Here is an 18,616-nt window from a genome sequence, read left to right as displayed (position 1 = left end):
AACGCAATAACGAAACCGACAAATCTAAACCGAAACGAAGCGGATCAATGAATGATGGAGGCTTCGCTTAAAAACTAAAAAGCAAAATAATCATCTTGGCGGAAACAGAAAGGAACTGGCATCGTCCCGTGCGTAAGGCGTCCCGGAATGGTGAGTTCACGACTGGCCAAAACAGAGGGACAGGTCTAAAGCTTCACGGAAGGGCTTCAGCTGTCCACAGCGTGTGCCGATTTATGTTAAATAAAATGTTTTCTGCAATTTTAGGCGTCTGTTAACGGCACTATTTCGTGTGCGCGGTAGAATTGGCGCCAAGCTGTTTTTGTGGTTTTCGCCGCGGTTGTTCAATTCTACTGCGCGTTACAATCACGGGCGCATTAGAACGTGCAAATACGGTACTCCTTTGAGATTTCGAGTGCGGCTTCTTGCAGCATGCGCAAGTCATGGTTTCGTCCGAGGCACTTTAGCACCCGCCGTGGATGATGTTCAACGATTTATTTGTCAATTCAACCCCCTGGCAATAAAAACCTCCGGCACCGCAGCTGCAGCTCCAATAACGTTTAAAAAAGGGGGAATTTTTAAAAATACCGCCGACGGTATTTCCGAGTTACAGTTGAGGCCCCATTTTACGAATTGGACGGGGAATGCCATTTCATAGAATCAGAAAAACCGTAAAATCGAAAAATGCGAGAGCTTCTATTGGAAACGAGAAACTTCTTTCCTGGAGAAAAAATTTGATTGTTTCCTTGCGTACGATTGGCAAACCAAGCCGTGTGTTCGAGATTTCGGCGCACGTTAAAGATCCCCAGGTGGTCAAAATTAATCCTGAGCCCTCTACTGTGAAGCCTCGGCGCGTTAATTAAGCCCCACGATCAATCAATCAAACCAAGCCGTTACGCACTTTTTGTAGCTTGAGGGTGCTATGACCGCGCTATACGCCTCGAGCGCCGCCTGTAGGGGCGCCACTGAAATCCCCCTACGGCGGGTTTTGAAAGAAGGCGCGGGAGCCTCCATCCCGCTCCCCACTGTGGCCGCTGCTTTTGCGGCATGTTCACGACTGAGATTTAGCGTTTGCGGGCGTTGGAAATCCATGTTTGTGAGGAGCAGTCACTCTGTTCGCAAATGGGGTGTGTTTACGAAAGTTTAAATGTTTCTGACGCGATCTTAGTGTGGTATATTCGGTCTGTATAAGCGCCAGGTGTGTACCACAGGCCATCATCGCGGAACCGGCGTATGCATGGACCTGATTGTAATTACACTGCCCTGAATTTACTAGCAATGTCTACGCGTAACCACCGGTTCCTCAGATGTTCATGCTACGGCTGTACACTACGATGTAAATCAGTTGTGTGCGCTCACATATTCAGCGGAACACTCATACCTGACAGCATGCCAGTTACTTTTGCCAATAATATACCTCAGATATTGATCACCTCCATTTACAAGCCAGTGTGTGTTAATTTCGGGAATATTCAACGTACGTACGATGGATAATGCAGAATTGTACTCGGGGATCAGCACACGACAAAGAGTCGTCTTGTCGTGAGGTGAGCGCCCGCAAACATTCATCTGCTACATATATCCTCTGCGAGCAGCGCGCAGAAGGGCTTAGAATATAATCGGCGTCAGCGACTAAACGCTTCTTCTAAATATTGTCACATGGCACAGGGTGCCTGCAGAATAAAGGAGAAACTGAAATCAGAGGGCCTTACGACAACGACACCTTTCATCGCTTGTGAACTGCCTGCCCTGTATACTTCCAAAAATGCGTCCGCCGAACGATTAACTGTTCGTTGAAGTCGAAAAACAAAACGACAGTGAACACGAGATTTGTGTGTGTGATTACTAAAGCGTTCATTGCTTGATTCCGCTCCGCATTTGTACACAGCGTCCCCCTCCCTTACCCCGCACCAAGTCTCGCGAAATGTGCATTTCACGTATAGTTGGTCTGGTAAGCCCTACCTGGCTTAAGTTTCGACAAAGGTCTTTAGCATGTCAGAAGCTGCACTGTATTTTTTTTTATTTCCGTTAGAGTTATTGTGTTTCTTCATTTTTTTTCTTCAGTTTCTTCAAACTTTTCGCATGGTTTATATTCTTATAAAATGCATAAGTTATTGACCGGGATTGGCTAATCACATTCCCGAAACATATTTTTTCTGCGACGTATTTTTCGAAACGAAGCCGCATTCGTTGTCCACGCTACAAAATGAAGCCAACCTCTCACTGTGCCAGTATCAGGTCTAAACGAGGCGACAGTAGAATTTGTGCCTGACGTATTTGGAGGTGACAGGGGTGATATGCTGCTACCGTCGCCGACGCCCGCAAGAGCGTCGATGATGCGCGCAGAACCGCGTCCCCGGGTAGATCTTGCAGGCGATCGCGCGCTCAGCGAAGACGCAGCTGCTCTTTAAGTGACCTAAACGTACTCTTTGCTTATATACGTCACCATGACAAGTTTTTTTAGGGCGCGGAAAGGCGAAAAGAAGCGAAACAGAACCAAAACACTGCACGAGCCCCTATCAGCCACGCAGCGCACATCCCGTCAACGCCACGGAGAAGCGGCGGCAGGCGGCGCAGCGATCGCGAAGCTCGAGGCGTACACCAAATAACCACACGGTATATTAACCCCAAACGGCGGCGTCCATATCCCCATCTTCCACATACATATTGCACTGGCAAACGAGGCCCACAATTTTCGCCTCCCCAAGAGTCTCGGTTGCGTGCGTCTGCGCTGCCACCACCAGCGGTCCTGCGCTCCTCAAGCAGTCACCGCGAGCCGCAGTTCATTGTGAAAACTCAAGTAGTCGCCGAAGTTCAAGCAAACGAGTGGCGTTAAGGGCTTGTTACGAATCGGCCAGCGCCGCCGTACTTTCCCGCATCACTCCTCGGCTATGCGGCGAAGCCACTACGTGCCCCTTTGAAAACAGGCACCATCGTGTCGGTGAATCATACTTTCACGTCTCGACAAGCCCGGGTCAGACGCTTCGCTTTCGGCGCATTTCAAAACTTCGGCGGCTGCCGGCGAAGCTTGTCTCAACGCTCTTCAAGGACACAGAGGCCCCGTCGATCGCAACGGAGTCCTCCTCGCTCCCCTCTCTCGGACTCAACGTGCGCCGAGGCTACCGACGAATTACGAACTATGGAAAGTGCGTTGTGTGTGTCTGTGAAGTGTGTAGCCTGCGCAAAATGTAGAGGGAAGGCTGTTTGACCGTTACCGCTTTTGGGTATAAATAGAGCTGCCCAAGCGCTGTAATTCATTCGTTAGAGCAGCGAATCCATGCTGTCACTCTGCTCGAGTCCTGTATTGTAACCTCGCCCGTCGGGGCATTGTTCTTTGGCTTCGGCTCACCTCTCGCTATGAAGTAAACAGTTACGTTAGCCTACTGCTTCTGGACTTCTTCACGGCTGCAACAGCGGCTGGCCGCTCGCATCATACACGCTACCACTCGTATGTCGGAGGCCACAGAGCTCGGATCGGGTGCCCCCACTCGGTCGCAACAGGCTCCATGTCGCCGAAAATTCGTCGTCGCCTGCGGCGTTGACCGTGAGCAAAAAATCAGCGTGAGCGAGGAATCCCGTAGCGCCAACTGGCCGCGCCGGATGAATCCCCCGCGATCGTAAGGAGCTGTACAACAGATGGTGTACTAACAGGAGCGGAAAGTTCGCACCGCTTGGGAAGTTCTTGTGCGACGTGAAAGGGTGCTTCGCGCTCAAAATTGTGCTTCGCGCTTAAAGGCCAAGCTTAGCGTTCTTCAATCTTTTCCCTTTTTGCATTTTCCTGCTTATTTTCTTTCAAAAGTTTCGTAATATATCGGGTTAGGCAACATCACGTCGCAACATCACGTTTATGAATACACTGCACCCTATGAATAAATTTCAGGAAGTCAAAAGTTGTTTGGAAAATCAGAGAATTCGTAAACTTATGGATCAGCTACATCCGGAATGTGCGCAGATAACCTTCCGAGATAAGCGAGTTAAAATACGCAGGGCATACAAGGGCTATAGCTCACAACCAGATAACAATTTAAGAGTGAACCACATTCGCATTCACCCAATGCCTGATAAAGAAGCACTGTATGCACGCATATAGTATATCAGCCCACATTCCCGCTGCCGCCTTTAAGCGGCTCGAGCTTTTGATCAAGCTAACTTTTGCGCAGTATAGCTATCCACGACAGTGCTGGTCAGATTCGACCATAAATAAAAATCACTGACTGGATTCTTTGCATGTCACTGACAATAGAAATATATACGCACACATGTAAGATATTCTACTATTGTTTTCGGGTCGTATGTAAGCGACAACGTCATCATTGTCTGTTACTGTCTACGGAACAGCTGTGTAAGGCCAACGTAGCCAAGAGGCTGCATTCTGGCCAGGTTGAGGCATTCTATATATTCAATCACGCAATTGCGACCGAGCGTGCAATGGTATTGTAGGAGGCTCAACTGGATCTCTTACAATACCATCGCACGCTCAGTCTGCTTGATAAAACTTACACGTGGTCGGTGTTAACTGTTAACACCGACCACGTGTAAGTTTTATCAAGCTGACTGTTTAAGAATAACTCCATACAATCAATATCCGTGCAGGCCCACATTTATTTAATTACAAGGCCAGTATTAGGGAGGAATATTTAAATGACTCCAGAAGAAAAAAGAGCACGCTGCATATATGAAAGTCTTATTGCCTTATTATTTCATTTTGGAAGGGGATCGCAATTTACGAAGGAGGACTGCTGCCAAAATCTCAATTTAAACCTTTAGATATATCCATGAAGGTAGAAATTGAGACTTTGTAAATATGCATGGTACATCGCCTGCAGCCTTCCGGGAGGACATTAACCCTGCTGTTCTCCCTCCCTTCTCTGCTTGAGCTGCCTGGCCCCCACAACAAGGAGAGGGAAAGTAACACGCCGAAAACGACATCAGACGCACATATCTAAGCCTTCAGTTCCCGCCCTTTTGACTCAACAATTCTCTATGTATAAGTGCACTAACGCGAGCCACAGCTGATAACTACCTTCTACTTGGACCGAGACTAAGCACATAAGCGCACCATATCGACACGTTTCCACGCTAACCAGCGGTCGGTCATACTGCCAACGTCAATGTCATTGTCAACGGCTAACCCTTCCGCGTTTTGCAGCAACTCCCTGTGCACGGGTATTTCGCAGCATGGGAAATATTCCTGTTGCACTTGAACACGCCGGTTGCTCGGCAATACTTCCGGGCCTCGGGATGCTGTTTTCTAGCTCCAATTCCCATTCTCCTTTGCACATTTTAGGGGCGAAGCCACTTATAGGCTCGGGCTTTCGGCGTCTCCTGTCGTCGTCATCTCATGCAGTCACGGTACTAACACACCGGGACACTCGTTTTCCAACGCCTGCGCTAAACGTAACGCGTACTAAAAGAAAAGTACAACGATTAAAACCGGTTTAAGAAAAACTAACATGATTTAAAGATTTCTGGAACGCTCCCTGTCCGCTTCAACAATCGTCAAGCACAAGCAGAAGCTGTTTGTAGACGGGTTACACTCAAGTGCCCACTGGCTCTCGACGCTAGGCAAGACCGTGTCGGGGGGTCGGTCGAAGCAAGAAAATGCATTATTAACTGGTGTCGAGGCCTCCGAGGAGCGCTGGCATTGCCCTGCACTCGCATTAGCCCCTGCCCCCAAATGGAGCAGATGGGGCATGCAAATTGCTCAAATCCGGTTCAACGCAAAAGAGGGCGCCACTGTCTCAGCAAGCGCGCGATTGCTCCTCCCACCGGCGCTTCGCCAGCGCCCAATCAGCGCGCGCCGTGCGGCAAGAGAGATACTTACAATCATTGAATACACTTATACACTGCATGCTTCGCCCCTCTCCAGGTTTCTGTAAGTGGAGATGGCACGGGATTTTTTTCGTCTTCTTTCCTGGTGGCCATACAGCCCATGGTCCCGGCTGAACAGCAAACGTCTAAATAGAAGGTGTACACATCCATCCACAGAACAACGTTCACCACATTCCATCATTCTTCACAAGGGATAACTAGGCCACAAAATAAAATCCATACCTAGCGCCTCAAACCTTCGCTTTGCTACAGCGCAGTACCGCATATGTTGGAGCCACCTTGCCAGTCTTATGGCAGCTTATTATGTACGCCATTCAATGTATAGCTTACAGTTTATGGTATTTGATGTATAACCTACAATGTATAGCCTACAGTCAATGTATAGCTTACAATGTATAGCCTACAGACCACAAAAAAAGCTCGGGTAATTTCCCTTCTGTTGCATTCAGCGGCGGTCTCGGAAATGGCCGGGTGTGCGATTGCCCCCGATAGCAGAAAGATAAAGCTTGCAATGTGTCCCCCTTGCCTCAAAACCCTCCCTGAAAGCACCTTGTATCCTGGGTACAGTACAAACCCTTTGAAGAGATGGTAAGGTATGGTTTGCCTGGCTTCTTTCCGTTTTTGCCTGCTTCTTTCTGTGGATGGAGCTGCCTGTAGAGATATGCCCTGATACCATAATCGTGAAGAGAAGCAGTAAGCTGCTGTCAATGAAAACGGCGATAAAGATCTGTACGAGAGATAGCCCTGTCACACGGGCAGTTCAAAGAACCATTCAGTTGGTCGTTGCTGAATTTCTCACTGTGCGTGTCAGATCTATCGACCTTCCCTTAGAGCCGAGTAAAATGCTATAAATAGCCTCAGCTTGGCAGCTAATATCAGTGAAATTGGGGCACTGAATGTTTGTATTATGTCCCTACTGCGAGCGAAACATGCAGCGGCCCCTTCTTTCCCCTAGTGCACATCGGCGTGCGCCTTAATTAGGACTTTGGCAAGCGCTATTTTTCCCATAGGAGCCGTGGTTCCTCCTGGTACGTTCACCAGCACCCATCATCAGCAGGAACTCTCGGGTCAAAGAATCGTGTTTGTATTTAAAAGGAACAGCGAGGGTCTCCTAAGGCGTCTGCAAGTGTCCCAGCAGTAGTATCAGTCGACCTTTGGCAAACAGTACATACACACCATGTCGCATGCGCACGGAGCTGTTCCCGTGGAGTTCTCGGCGGAAAAAAATTGGACTGCTAATCCGAATCTTTGCCTATCAAAACGCTTTGGCATGGAATTTCAACATGTACCTCAGCACCCGAGCATTGCACCCTTTCCCTTTCCATACCAATGGCATTTTTACGGATGGCATTTGCAGAAATATGGCAGATGAGTTTCCATTTACTTGGAGTGCCTTCCCCCCGAAAAGCTTTCAAAGATAAGCAGGTGAAAGGCCGCCTGGGCTTATGTCTGGGTGACAGCAGTTCTGAGCTTGAGAAACATGTAATGTGAACTTAAAAGTTTTGAGTGAATTGACTTTTTACTACGCCTCATCCCATTAACTGGCTTTATAAGCCATGGTTTACTGGTTTACCCTTAGCCTTATCGGAACGCTTATTGATAACAAAGGTTTTAATACTAGCTTGGCATCTCAAAAGATGTAGAAAATCTGAACATTGCTTGCTTCGCAACAGAGCATGATCAAAATGTGAAAGAATTTGCACTGCATGAATGACAAGGCTATCAAAGCATATGGCCTTTTGTAACAGCTAAATAATGCAAAAGCATAGCACGCTGCCACAGCAGTACTAAGTTTCACAAACACTGGAGTGCTAAGCTGCATAGTTCAGTGCACCAGTCTTCCAATTATATCAAACTGCTCATCACACCCATCATGCTGATAGGTGCACTAGGTTTTTCTACAGACACTGTGCTTGCAATACAATGAAACAGTTGCAGTCAGAACTAAATTGATGTCACATAACTAGGAAAGAATTATGATAGGGTAAAAACTAAAACAGTTTGGGAAAAAAAGAAAGAAAACTGAAGTAGCAGCAAACACATTTCCTTAAAAAACATTATTGGGTGGTGTAGAACCAAATGTGCAGTTATCCTTTTACCACATAATGACGCCTTGAAAAAAATCATGCACCTCTGCGTCGTAATCCTTTGAGGGTCGAATTTTTTCGCCAAATGCGACCCCCCAGGGTCGATTCTTTTACTGCTGATTTAAATTCTTCAGATTAATCTATTTCGAGAAAAAATAGTAATTTTTTTAGGGTGACCATAAAGTGACAAAAAAAAATCGTTTGTTACATATATGTGGTTTATTCACGAGTAACACAAGCAGCCTCATCAGTTTCGCAGGCGACCTTGGTCTGTGGCAGACGCAAGAAGCGAGAGGCGCCCGGGCGCCAGGTGGGCGATACCCAACGCGCCCCCTCGTTAGCGGATGCGGAAACACGATAGCCTACGCGCCGCTGAAGTAATTCATAAAAAATAAAAAAGAGAGCCATCGGCGCAAGAAAAAAATTTGACGTATTTCCGAAGTGTGGCAGCACATGCCAAGCAAGAGAAGTTGGCGAAAAAGGCGCGCTTTTTAAAGATACAAGCAATGCCGTACATGTACGTCATTGACCATTTTGAAAGTGTTTGCCGATGCCGTGCCTGTACGGCCGTGGCCCTCAAAGGGTTAATCATGATGATGGTTGAACACGAAGCTTTCTGTGATGGATTCTTTGCTTGGCCAATCCCACACTGCGAGTATTTGCTAACCTGTAGGTACGCGCCACTTTTCTAGAATACCCACAGCAACTCTGGGGCACGAGTCGGTACCTGCTGCTTGCCCTTCAGTGAGCAATTTTTTGAGTGAGTGCTGGTTTGAGGTGTTAAATCCAAAGATGTAACATTAGGCCTAACGTCCTAAACCTCAAAATGCTAATTTAGGCCTGTCACAAACTCGAGCCTACGACGTCTAAAAGTACCGTATAGTTTTTTTTTTCATATTATTGTACAGCGCCTACTTCTTGTTACAGTCGTCCAATTCATTCAGTTTCGGTTCTATTGGCCCCGGAAAAACACTGGAACTCTCTCGAACGAGGCGGCGGTAACTCCGGCCACTCGCCGGCGAGAAAATACAAAAAATAAAACCTCCGCCGCTCAGCTTTCACCGAAGCTTCGAGCGCTCTCGAGGGCGCGAGCGTAGCTTCGCCAGTGCTAAGGCGCACCGATGATTACAGAAGGGAGAAAGAGGGAAGTTGTGCGCTCGACGGCGGGGCGCGTTGTGTGTTGTGCCCTCTCTCTCCGCGCCGGCGCAGTTATAAAAAGAGAATCCGCGCCGAAGCAAATTAGTTACGTTTGGACGTCGTGATGTAACAACGGCTTCTGCCAGTTTGTGCACCACACCATCGGCGACCCATGCCCTGGAGGACTCCAACCTACTCCCGGGCCTCAAATTACCGTGATCGTCTCGGACGGCCTGGCCTACGATGAAGCCACGCTTCACAGGTAGCCGAATCGCCTCCGACAGCAGTGCATCGACCGGCCCGGTCGGTGAATATTGTGGGACTTTGTCTCTCATATGCATCGAACTGTTATTTTTAGTAAATTTTTCTATCTCATAATTGTTAGAGTTCCTTATTGTACATTTTTGTATTTGTACTGTCTCCCGCATGCAATTGTATTCGTTTTGAGTTACCTCTCGTTAACGTTACTCGTCCTCGTGCTTGTACAGTGTTTGGCCTGTTCAAATATAAGCCTTTCTATTGTTGTTTCGTTCAAGGCTCCAACTCATTCTTACCGCTCTGGTCGGCGAAAGCCGCACATCAGACGGCCACCCCCTTCGTCACCTGTGCCCTGTAGATTTGGTGGGGTTGTTTGCTCGCTTGAGTCGACTCCCTATATCTTCTAACAGCGCACCCAATTAAGGAAATGGTGACAAGGCCTAACGTCTTCTGGCTAACATCCTTACAGGCCCTCAGAACAACGCCATTTTTCTCATGACGGATTCTTTGGTTGTCGTCCAAGCTTTCCAAACCGCTGAATGTACAGCAACGTATGTGAACAGTGCTGCCTTTGCACTGTTTGCCTTCAGTGTTTGCCCATTGGTAACTTTTGTCATTCTATCTTCCACAAATTCTAGCTACTCTTTAATGTATCGTAAATGGTACGATTATAACAAGCATCTTTGTTCTCTTCCTGATAAACACGTCATCTTTGCTGCCCTTTCCTAACTCTACGAGTGTTAAGCGGCACCCTTTGGCTATAGCAAACCCAATGCTTAGTCACAACTTATCACTTACCGCGAAATCCTGCTGTACCCATCAAGAAAGCTTGGCTAGAGGCTCACAGTGGGGACATATTCTTAACTCTGCTAATAGAGGTGCCTGCTTTCACATTAGTGGTGGCACAGATAACAAAAAAGAAGAGAGGCAGAGGTTGCAGATTAAGCAGTGTGAAGCCCCACACACTCCCATACCAAAGCAGTGCCTAGGTTTTCAGCAGTGAAAAATTAAGAATGTTGACACTCCCATACCAAAGCAGTGCCTAGGTTTTCAGCAGTGAAAAATTAAGAATGTTGACACTCCCACGTCCGGACTGCAGTTGAGGACATTGCATGCAAGTACAAAAGGACCTCGAATAGGCAAAAAAACCTCCAACCTTTATTGGACTGGTACGATTCTCTTTGCAATAGCAATGTAAAGCGAGAAAACAGTCAAACAAGCAAAACATCAACGTGAAGCTGTTCAAAGGCAAGAAAAGAATGACTTGTTCCAAAGCAATGATTGTTCGTTGTGGACGCAAAAATCGAGAGGAATGCTATGAAAACACCGTACACTAACTTAAAAAGCAAAGGTAGCTGGCACGGAGAACAGCAAGAAAAGGTACAGAGTAGGAACCATTCAACCCCAGACAGCCACTTAAAACAAGCTGCCCAAAATGCCCCAATGCCGCTCTTCCAAAGCCTGTGAGAGTGTTGTGCAATGGCCAAGAGATGTGGTAGGTTTTGTGTCACGAAGCTTTTATCTGGCTTGAACCCTCAAAACTATAACCAAACTCCAGGCCACATTTTCCCAAGGCGCAATTTTCAGCAGCATGCCACGAACCGCATTTGTGCACGGATGTAATAAAGCAATGAACAAGATCCAAGCACAAAACTAGCGGGGCTCGTCTACAGAAAAGCACATTGAAACACAGTTTCACACAGTAGCAAAAATAAAATAAAGAAGCAAAGGTCAGGCCAAACTGCTGAAACACCGAAAGGTTATAAAGAGCGCGAATGCAAAATTGCTGAATTCAACAAGTGCATCTTCCACGGTTTGACTTCAGGTTGTGGTGTCTCAACAAAGTGCCACATAGCTTACGAGACAGAACTCGTACAAGGCGTTCTGGCACATTTCTTCTCTCGCTTTCTCTTCACTGGTGCACATGAATGTGCAAAGGCACTGGATGTTGCATTTGCTTTTTTTGCTTTTAAAGGTTGCCCGTGAGTGTTTTCTTAAGACCTCAGCTTCCATGTTAGGAATGCAGGTTCCCACATAAAACATTCCAACAACATATGCTTGCAGGCGCACATTACAGATGCTCTACACACTACAGGACACTACACTGCTCTCTGAAAATAGCAATGCAGGCAGGTGGCCACCGGCTGTTCTCAAGATTGAAAAAGCATGCTGACTTCGTACCATTCTTAAGGAGATTAACAGTATAAAACACAAGGGCAAATATGTGGCTTCAAACTTGAGTGAATACAGGTAGTGGCCGGAAAATAGAATTTTTTCCCATTTTGGAACAAAGTGACAAAGTTCACACAAGCAAAACTGGTTTGTCACGTTCGGTTGTAACACTAATAGTCTTTCAGGCCTTTTTTTTTTCTTCTGGTTATGCTTATATTACTGATGTAAAAAGTGGCAATGATGTGTCATGTTTTGTTCAGCTGTCTTAGAAACATTTGCCAGAATGAAGTGCCAGCAAGGGCCCGCAACATGACAGAATGCTTTAATAATGACACAAGAACTGGATATCCTGCACTGCATGGCTAATAAACACCTAAAGTTGCAGTTGGATTTTTGTAAGTGAAGAGGCTCGGTATTAGTTAGTTGGATGGAGCATAAGACGAATTAAGGAGCTGGGAATGCTTGTTACATCATACACTGATAGTCCTGCAGACTATTTAAGTCCTTAGTAAGCAGACACACTGAAACTGCCCTAGCACTTTCCCATAAAAATACCGGAACATACCAGGGCTTAGGAGTGTGCTTTGCGCATATGTTAAAATTTGCACACCGTATTGACAACTGCTGCATTTAATAAAAACACAGTGTACAAACACTCGAAACAATTGTGAAAACGAAAGGGAGGGTAAAGCAGGGGAGAAAACTTTGAGCAACAGTAGAAAAAATAAGATGCAAGATGAGCAAAAAGAGTGTATTTTGATTATCTTCATTCCGTAGGTGCACTAAAACAAAAAGCATTGTTCAGCTACATAAAGCTCCGAAAATCCGAAGGTTGCAAGACACACATGAAGAGCAAAAGTACGAGTGGGAAAGCCCCCAAAAAGGCTTCAGTGACAAAAACTGCAAATGCGCAAACAGGAATGTGTGTGAGAGAGAAAAATCAAACACACCAGAGTATTTGTGAGTTGAGCTTGAGAGATGAACCACTGCATCTCTTGCAAAGGACCCACAGCCATGCACGCAACAGGTTCACATAGAAACATAAAAATTGCTATCTAAAACCCATCATTTGCTCACACAAGTCACGAAGGAATAAAAAAGAATGGGGGAGGAGGTGGTGGTAGATTTGCAACACCTGGCAGTGTGGGGATACCTCGCATAAACATCTCCTTAGGAACATTCTTTGGCACACTGCCTAGTAAAGAGTACCATTGGCACCATACATCCGCACCTTCTTAACTGCACATTGAGTGCTCTTTCCACCTCGAGCCACCAAATCTACCTGCCACACCCTACAGTGCATTCTTCATCACTACAATTAATGCTCAGTTTTAACACCAGTGCGCTGAGGTCCATTCAAAATGACCACTTTCATTTGTAGTAGCATTGCGCTGTTCACTTAGTAGACAAAATGCCACATGCCTGCTCATTGCAGTCAACCCAACGCAATGACATCATGCTGTGCAAGGTGGTTCAACACTAACCCAACCTTCAATATTTCGATTCTCGCCTAGTATTTCATGGATAACTCGACCCACTCTCTCTTTTGTTGGCAACCATTTGTATAGGTTAAACGCACTCACGATTCGCTTAGTTGCACTTTCCCCACATGTAAACGTGTTGTCCCACTTGGCGTCACCAAATTGCTGAGCAGCATGGCATGAGGGGAATGGCTCATTTGAACCACCGTAGTCAACACACCCTGGACTTCAAGCTGGCAACGCAATTAAAAACGAAGCTTAACTCAGTTCAGTGTCCCTTTAACCAGCACACTTAGTGTTGAGAATTTCCATGTGAGAGCTCACCGTCTGATGAAGAGATGCCACCAAGTTGCGCCCAAATTATTACTCTGAGAGAGCCACATTTAGAAAGCACGTGTGCCGGAATGAGGCTAATTGGCACAGAGGTAACTCCCCCGCTGACTGTTTTTGTTTGCTGAACCTCATTTTTGTCAGCATATGGGTGCATCACTCCTCCCAGGTGTAAATTTGCATACGTTGACAAATCACTCTGTTCTTTCAGCTATACTTATATATGCATGTATAAAAGCAAAAGGGACCCTGTTATGTTTACTGGTGTCATGTGAAAGAAAATAAAAGTAATCGACAGCACATGCAAAACCCAAGAACAGGAGGAAGCAGAGGTGGCTGTGGCAGGCGACAGCAATGAAATTTGGTGCTAGTGAATAAGGTTACTCAGTGGGGAAAGTGAATATAGCCTCAATTTCGTCGTGATCAGCTTTTGGCACACGGCAACAAGAACGGGCCTGTTTAGAACTCACAGAGGCACAGCTCGCATGAAAGGTAGCAGAAGGGAAATTCAGAATCCTCAGTTTACAAATAGCACAGCTAAGAACAATGCTACAACGATGGAAGCAGACAGAACACTGCGGCTGCAAGACAGTGCTGTGCCTAGCCAGCTGCCTTCACCCAACCATCCTCAAAGCCATGGTCTGTAACCAGTGAATGAGACTTAGACTCTGCACTAGATAGCAGATGCTGCAGTTTAAGAGCTTTGGTGCTACACAAAGCAACCACAAGACTGTCTTGGGAGAGAACTGATAGCACCACAATTTGGATTTAAAAGAAAATTTTTTGCATAACAACTTTTCTCTAGCCACAAAGATGACCAGCGTTATATGCTCCTCAACTAAAAACATTGATCCAGAGCCTTACCAGCAAATCACTGACAACCATCAGCGGTTTTGTGTAAAAGCTAAAGCTTAGCGCCTCAAGCACCATTCACTGAGTGGGCTACTGTGATTCTAACATTCCTTCCCGATTCCCAATTCTTTACTTCTTTACCTCCTTTATAACATCATGTGCAGCCCAGCTTTCTATTCTCACTTCCCTGTGCCTGTACTGTGGATGAGCTACTTTTACGAGTCTTCCCTTCTGCTAAACGTGCGCTGGCATGAAACACTTGGGTGTATTATAAACACGTGTTGTGGTACCACTGGCTGAGCTTCCTGTTCATCGTGAATACGATTACGGCCGCAGACCCCCCATTTCAATGCAACGTGTGCTTGGTTCCAGACAGAGAACGGGAATAGGAAAGATTCACCTAAAACCATATAGGCCAACAGCACTCTGCACAGCAGCTTCCCCGGTATTGCACTTGCATGAAAGGAGCCGGTTATTCCACTGCTGAGATCGCAACCGCCCCCTGCACCACTTGCATGCACCGCTTCAACACGCACAGAATGTAGGATGGCACCAGCCAGGTACTGCTGATGCAGTGATGGTACCTGCTGGCTGTGGATCTTGGAAGAAGATGAGAGAGAAGAGATGATGCTCTGCCACGGTCCTGCAAGAGGTGGGGAGAGATGCGACGGTACATCGCAAAGTGCCTTTCAAATTGCAAGCATGAAACTGCCTCATGAAAACACTAGCGCTCGGACAAGAATAAGAAAAATGCTAAGATAAAAAAAAGTGGAGCTAAGGGGCCCGCCAACAATATAGTCATTTTGATTGATTATGATTATGAGGTTTAATGCGCTGATGCTACATAGGTGATAAGGTGCACCGTGGTGGAGGGCTCCGGATTAATTTTGACCACCTGGGGATCTTCAATGTGCACCAAAATCTTGAACACACGGGTGTTTTTCGCTTTTTGCCTCCATCAGAAAAGTGGCCACCGTGGCCGGGAATCGAACCCATTTCCTTGGGCTCAGCAGCACAACGCCTTCGTTGCTGAGCAACCACGGCAAATTCCTGGATTTAGCGCCCTTTTTCAATTCCCTATTAGCAGCCCATTGAAACCCATGTTTTTATGACCTCTATGTAACAAAGGCGCTGCGACGGTTAACCTTGATGTAACGAATTTTCTACGCTGGTTGATCCATTGTTTTTTGAACTTTTTCTAAAAAATCAGTTGGAGAAATGCCCCAAATTTAGCAAATTTTGCCAGCACTGCAAACTACCGTGTGTTTCTACTTGTGGTAGCGGTGTCGGTTCCCACTGCCCAGGCTCTGCGCGCTACCGAATGATGGCCCCAGTTCTGGTTCCAGCTGGACTGAGCCTTTTGGCACATAGCTCACCCACTGCCCACTAGCCCTAGGCTACTTCCAAATCCCGAGAATGCAGCTGCAATTACTGAGTCATTTGAGGACAAAAAGGAGGGATAATGTTTCGTTAAATCGTACATGATGTAGGCATAGTTCCAGCTGGCAAAAGCCTGCTTGTACATGCACACGACACAGTTGCACCAAAAACACGCTTGATGGTAAGCCCAGCAGAGAGACCTGTCTTCCCTACTGTGTACCACGTGAGAGCATACCTGAGGGCTGGAGGCACACTCTTCCCAATGACATGCGGTCTCACAGCTCCACTTTCTCGGCTGACGACGGGGCACTCTTCATGTGTGCCACAAGGTCTTCAACCGTCTTCTTTTGCTTGTCATAGTCAGCCACAAATTTCCCGCGTCTTGCAGGGTGGAATGCGAAAAAATAGAAATGGAGCAAATGTAAATGCCATTAGACTGAAAAGTGACAACGTAATCAGAAAAAAGTGACCCACAAATCCTTCCAGTAATTTTTCGCCACCTCATAGCAACACACTTTGTAGAGACTTTCGCTTGTAAAACACACTTGTAGAGACTTTGTAGAGTGTAGAGACTTTCTAACTCTACACTATCGAAACGAGACAGCCTTGTTGGTTATTCCACGAGGAATACTAAAAAAAAACATGATTATTTTTGGGATCCCTCTTCTCGCGAGCGTGGCCTTCAACAATTGTGCTTTCCCGCGCACGTGACGTCATCTCATGGGCCGCTGCGCCGGCGGGCACCAACCGCCGCGCCGCTACTGCCGCCCTTCCTCACCCAGGAACCTGCCTACTTTACCCCTGCACCTTACAAGTGTGGCGTGCGCATTTTGCAGGCCTCTTGGACAGGCGAGATGGGGTTTGAGGAGATCGAAGCCGGAGAACCAAAACGCTGCTCGTCCTAACACAAACTCGTCTCCTCTCCACCGTGCCGTTTGGTCAGGGCCTGCTTTTGACCCTGATTGGACGCACTGGGTAGGCCTACTCCTACCTTGCGAGTGGCCCACGTGCAACCTCAACCATAGCTGCCCATTCAGGTGGGATCTTGAGATGTGCATCGGTACAGTGTAATTCTTAGCCCTGTCTTGGCGTTCAGTATGCGGTGTACCATTCGGCCAATAAATCTCCTGGTTCGTCCTGGCCCTTTGGAGCCTGTCGTCACCTTTGTCAGTGAGTTGAACCCGTCGTGGCGTCTCCCTCGTGGATGCCGCGAACCTCTCCGGGGAATTTTGGATGGGTAATTTTGCGGGTGTGGTGAAACCCCATATCCCACATCAACCCTCCCACCAAGTCCTCGCTTCGACTCTAAGGGAAGGGTGGGAACTCACCTGAAGTACTTGAGTGCGGGCAGACTGTTCACTTTCCACTTGGAAGCAAGGGCTTTCTCCTCGGCCGCATCAACCGCTGCCAATTTTCCTGGAACCTTCAAGGACAAGAAAGAAGTTGGAGCATGCGTGAATCTTCACGCAAAGCACGAGAAAGCTGTGTACAAGGAGCAACCACAGAATGCTCAATATGGAAGACATCAGAACAAATATCAAAGTAAAACAGAAAACAGAATGCCCAAAGGCAGGTGCAGAGTTACAAAGGAGTTCTACCTGCAAAGCATACATGTACGAAAACGAGATTTCCACCTTAATTCGTGGGTATAAAGTGAGCAACAGTCCCCAAAAAGCTTTTTGAATGACTCGTTACACTGAAGTCTTTGCTACGCTGTCACAACTGGTGAATGGCCTCCAAGATTTTGTGGAACTAAAAGTGGGTGTTGCAGATTGTCAGCCTGTGCCGAAACCAACTGCTCACAGATGTACACTGGCTATGATGAGAAGGAGCACACAGAAACGCACACACCGGTGCTTGCACGGAATATCTACTCAATTCATTATCAGACTCTCACTGCTTCACCCCTGCACTAACAACGACATGTTGCATTGTGTTTTGTTACAGTGTTCTCTTGGAGTTCTCACACTTCACGGGTTAACTGGAACTGAATCCGAACTAAAGCAAGACCTGTATTAATTGATCATACTGCACACCTCGAGGAGAAGGGGAGAAAAAAAAAACTCCCCCCACCTCCCCGAAGGGGATCGTGCGGAAATGCGAATGCATTGGGTGCACCGATGAGTGCGCTGCGGCAAGCAGTCACGGAGAGAGGCGCGCGCTCCACTGCATTTATATATATTTTTCCGAGCGCAGCGAGCGGAGAGAGGGTACGCGGAGAGGAGAGAGAGACCCGCGCAACACGCCCGCCCCGCGCGCGAGCTCTCTCTGCCGAGCTCCGCGATGCGAGTGCCCTCACATGCCCGAGCGCGCTCCTCCTCTCCACTCACTCTCCGCTACTCCGCCCGAGCTCCGCGATGCGAGCACCCTCACACGCCGAGCGCGCTCCTCCTCTCCCCTTGCCCTCCGCTACTCCCGCCCGAGCTACCACGTGCTCCGGTTGCTAGGCGCACCACAGCTGTTGCTAGGCGCACGCCGGCCAACGCACGACAACCCCCGACTAAGAAATGCGCATTAAAAAAAAAAAAAAAAGGGAGAGCAACTGTAATCTTGCGTGCAATGAATGCAGCTACAGTGTCCACTTCCCACACTATTTTGCAGTTCACCAGGCCCTAGCCTGTTATCCCCTATCACGAGGTGTTTTAAGGTTTAGTGTTTTACCGTGCAATTTTTAATTTAAGGGACCCTTAATTACATTGATGCTTTTTTATTTCCTTTGCCTTTACACCCAGCTCTCGTACTCTGCCTTTTCTGCAATGGTCAACAGGCAAGCAACAAGAATAAAAGTAAATAGGGAGGGAGGGAGAGAAAGAGAGAGAGAGAGAGAGAGAGAGAGAGAGAGAGAGAGAGAGAGAGAGAGAGAGAGAGAGAGAGAGAGAGAGAGAGAGAGAGAGAGAGAGAGAGAGAGAGAGAGAGAGAGAGAGAGAGAGAGAGAGAGAGAGAGAGAGAGCTTGTATTCTGACAGGGGGACTCTAGCTCAAGAGGAGAAAGCAGGAGCAGGAGGTAGTGGTGTATACGACCTCGGGCATCTTGTAGGCTTTTTGGAGCACCAACAATTAGCTGGCAGTCTGTTCAGATGGTGTTGTGTGT

The 18,616-nt window shown here is 47.3% G+C and overlaps 1 protein-coding gene across 1 annotated transcript in view; it reads right to left on the bottom strand.

The window, feature by feature from the left end:
- Nucleotides 1-10,447: 10,447 nt before the first annotated feature.
- The window catches only part of LOC144178823 (protein disulfide-isomerase A5), a 33,902-nt gene continuing 25,733 nt past the window's right edge, over nt 10,448-18,616 (bottom strand). The window contains exons 20-22 of the mRNA XM_077706951.1: nt 16,855-16,949; nt 15,762-15,907; nt 10,448-14,789 (exon numbers count right to left, since the gene is read on the bottom strand). Coding sequence (XP_077563077.1) covers nt 15,802-15,907; nt 16,855-16,949 — 201 coding nt within the window. The 3' untranslated portion in view covers nt 10,448-14,789; nt 15,762-15,801. The remainder of the gene's footprint in view (nt 14,790-15,761; nt 15,908-16,854; nt 16,950-18,616) is intronic.

Source organism: Haemaphysalis longicornis, unplaced genomic scaffold, assembly GCF_048455015.1.
Source record: "Haemaphysalis longicornis isolate Haplotype H1 unplaced genomic scaffold, Haemaphysalis longicornis Haplotype H1 scaffold_4, whole genome shotgun sequence".
In the NCBI taxonomy this organism is placed as follows: Eukaryota; Metazoa; Arthropoda; class Arachnida; order Ixodida; family Ixodidae; genus Haemaphysalis; species Haemaphysalis longicornis.
Note: the sequence above shows the minus strand (reverse complement) of the source record. Positions and strands in the feature narration are given on the sequence as shown.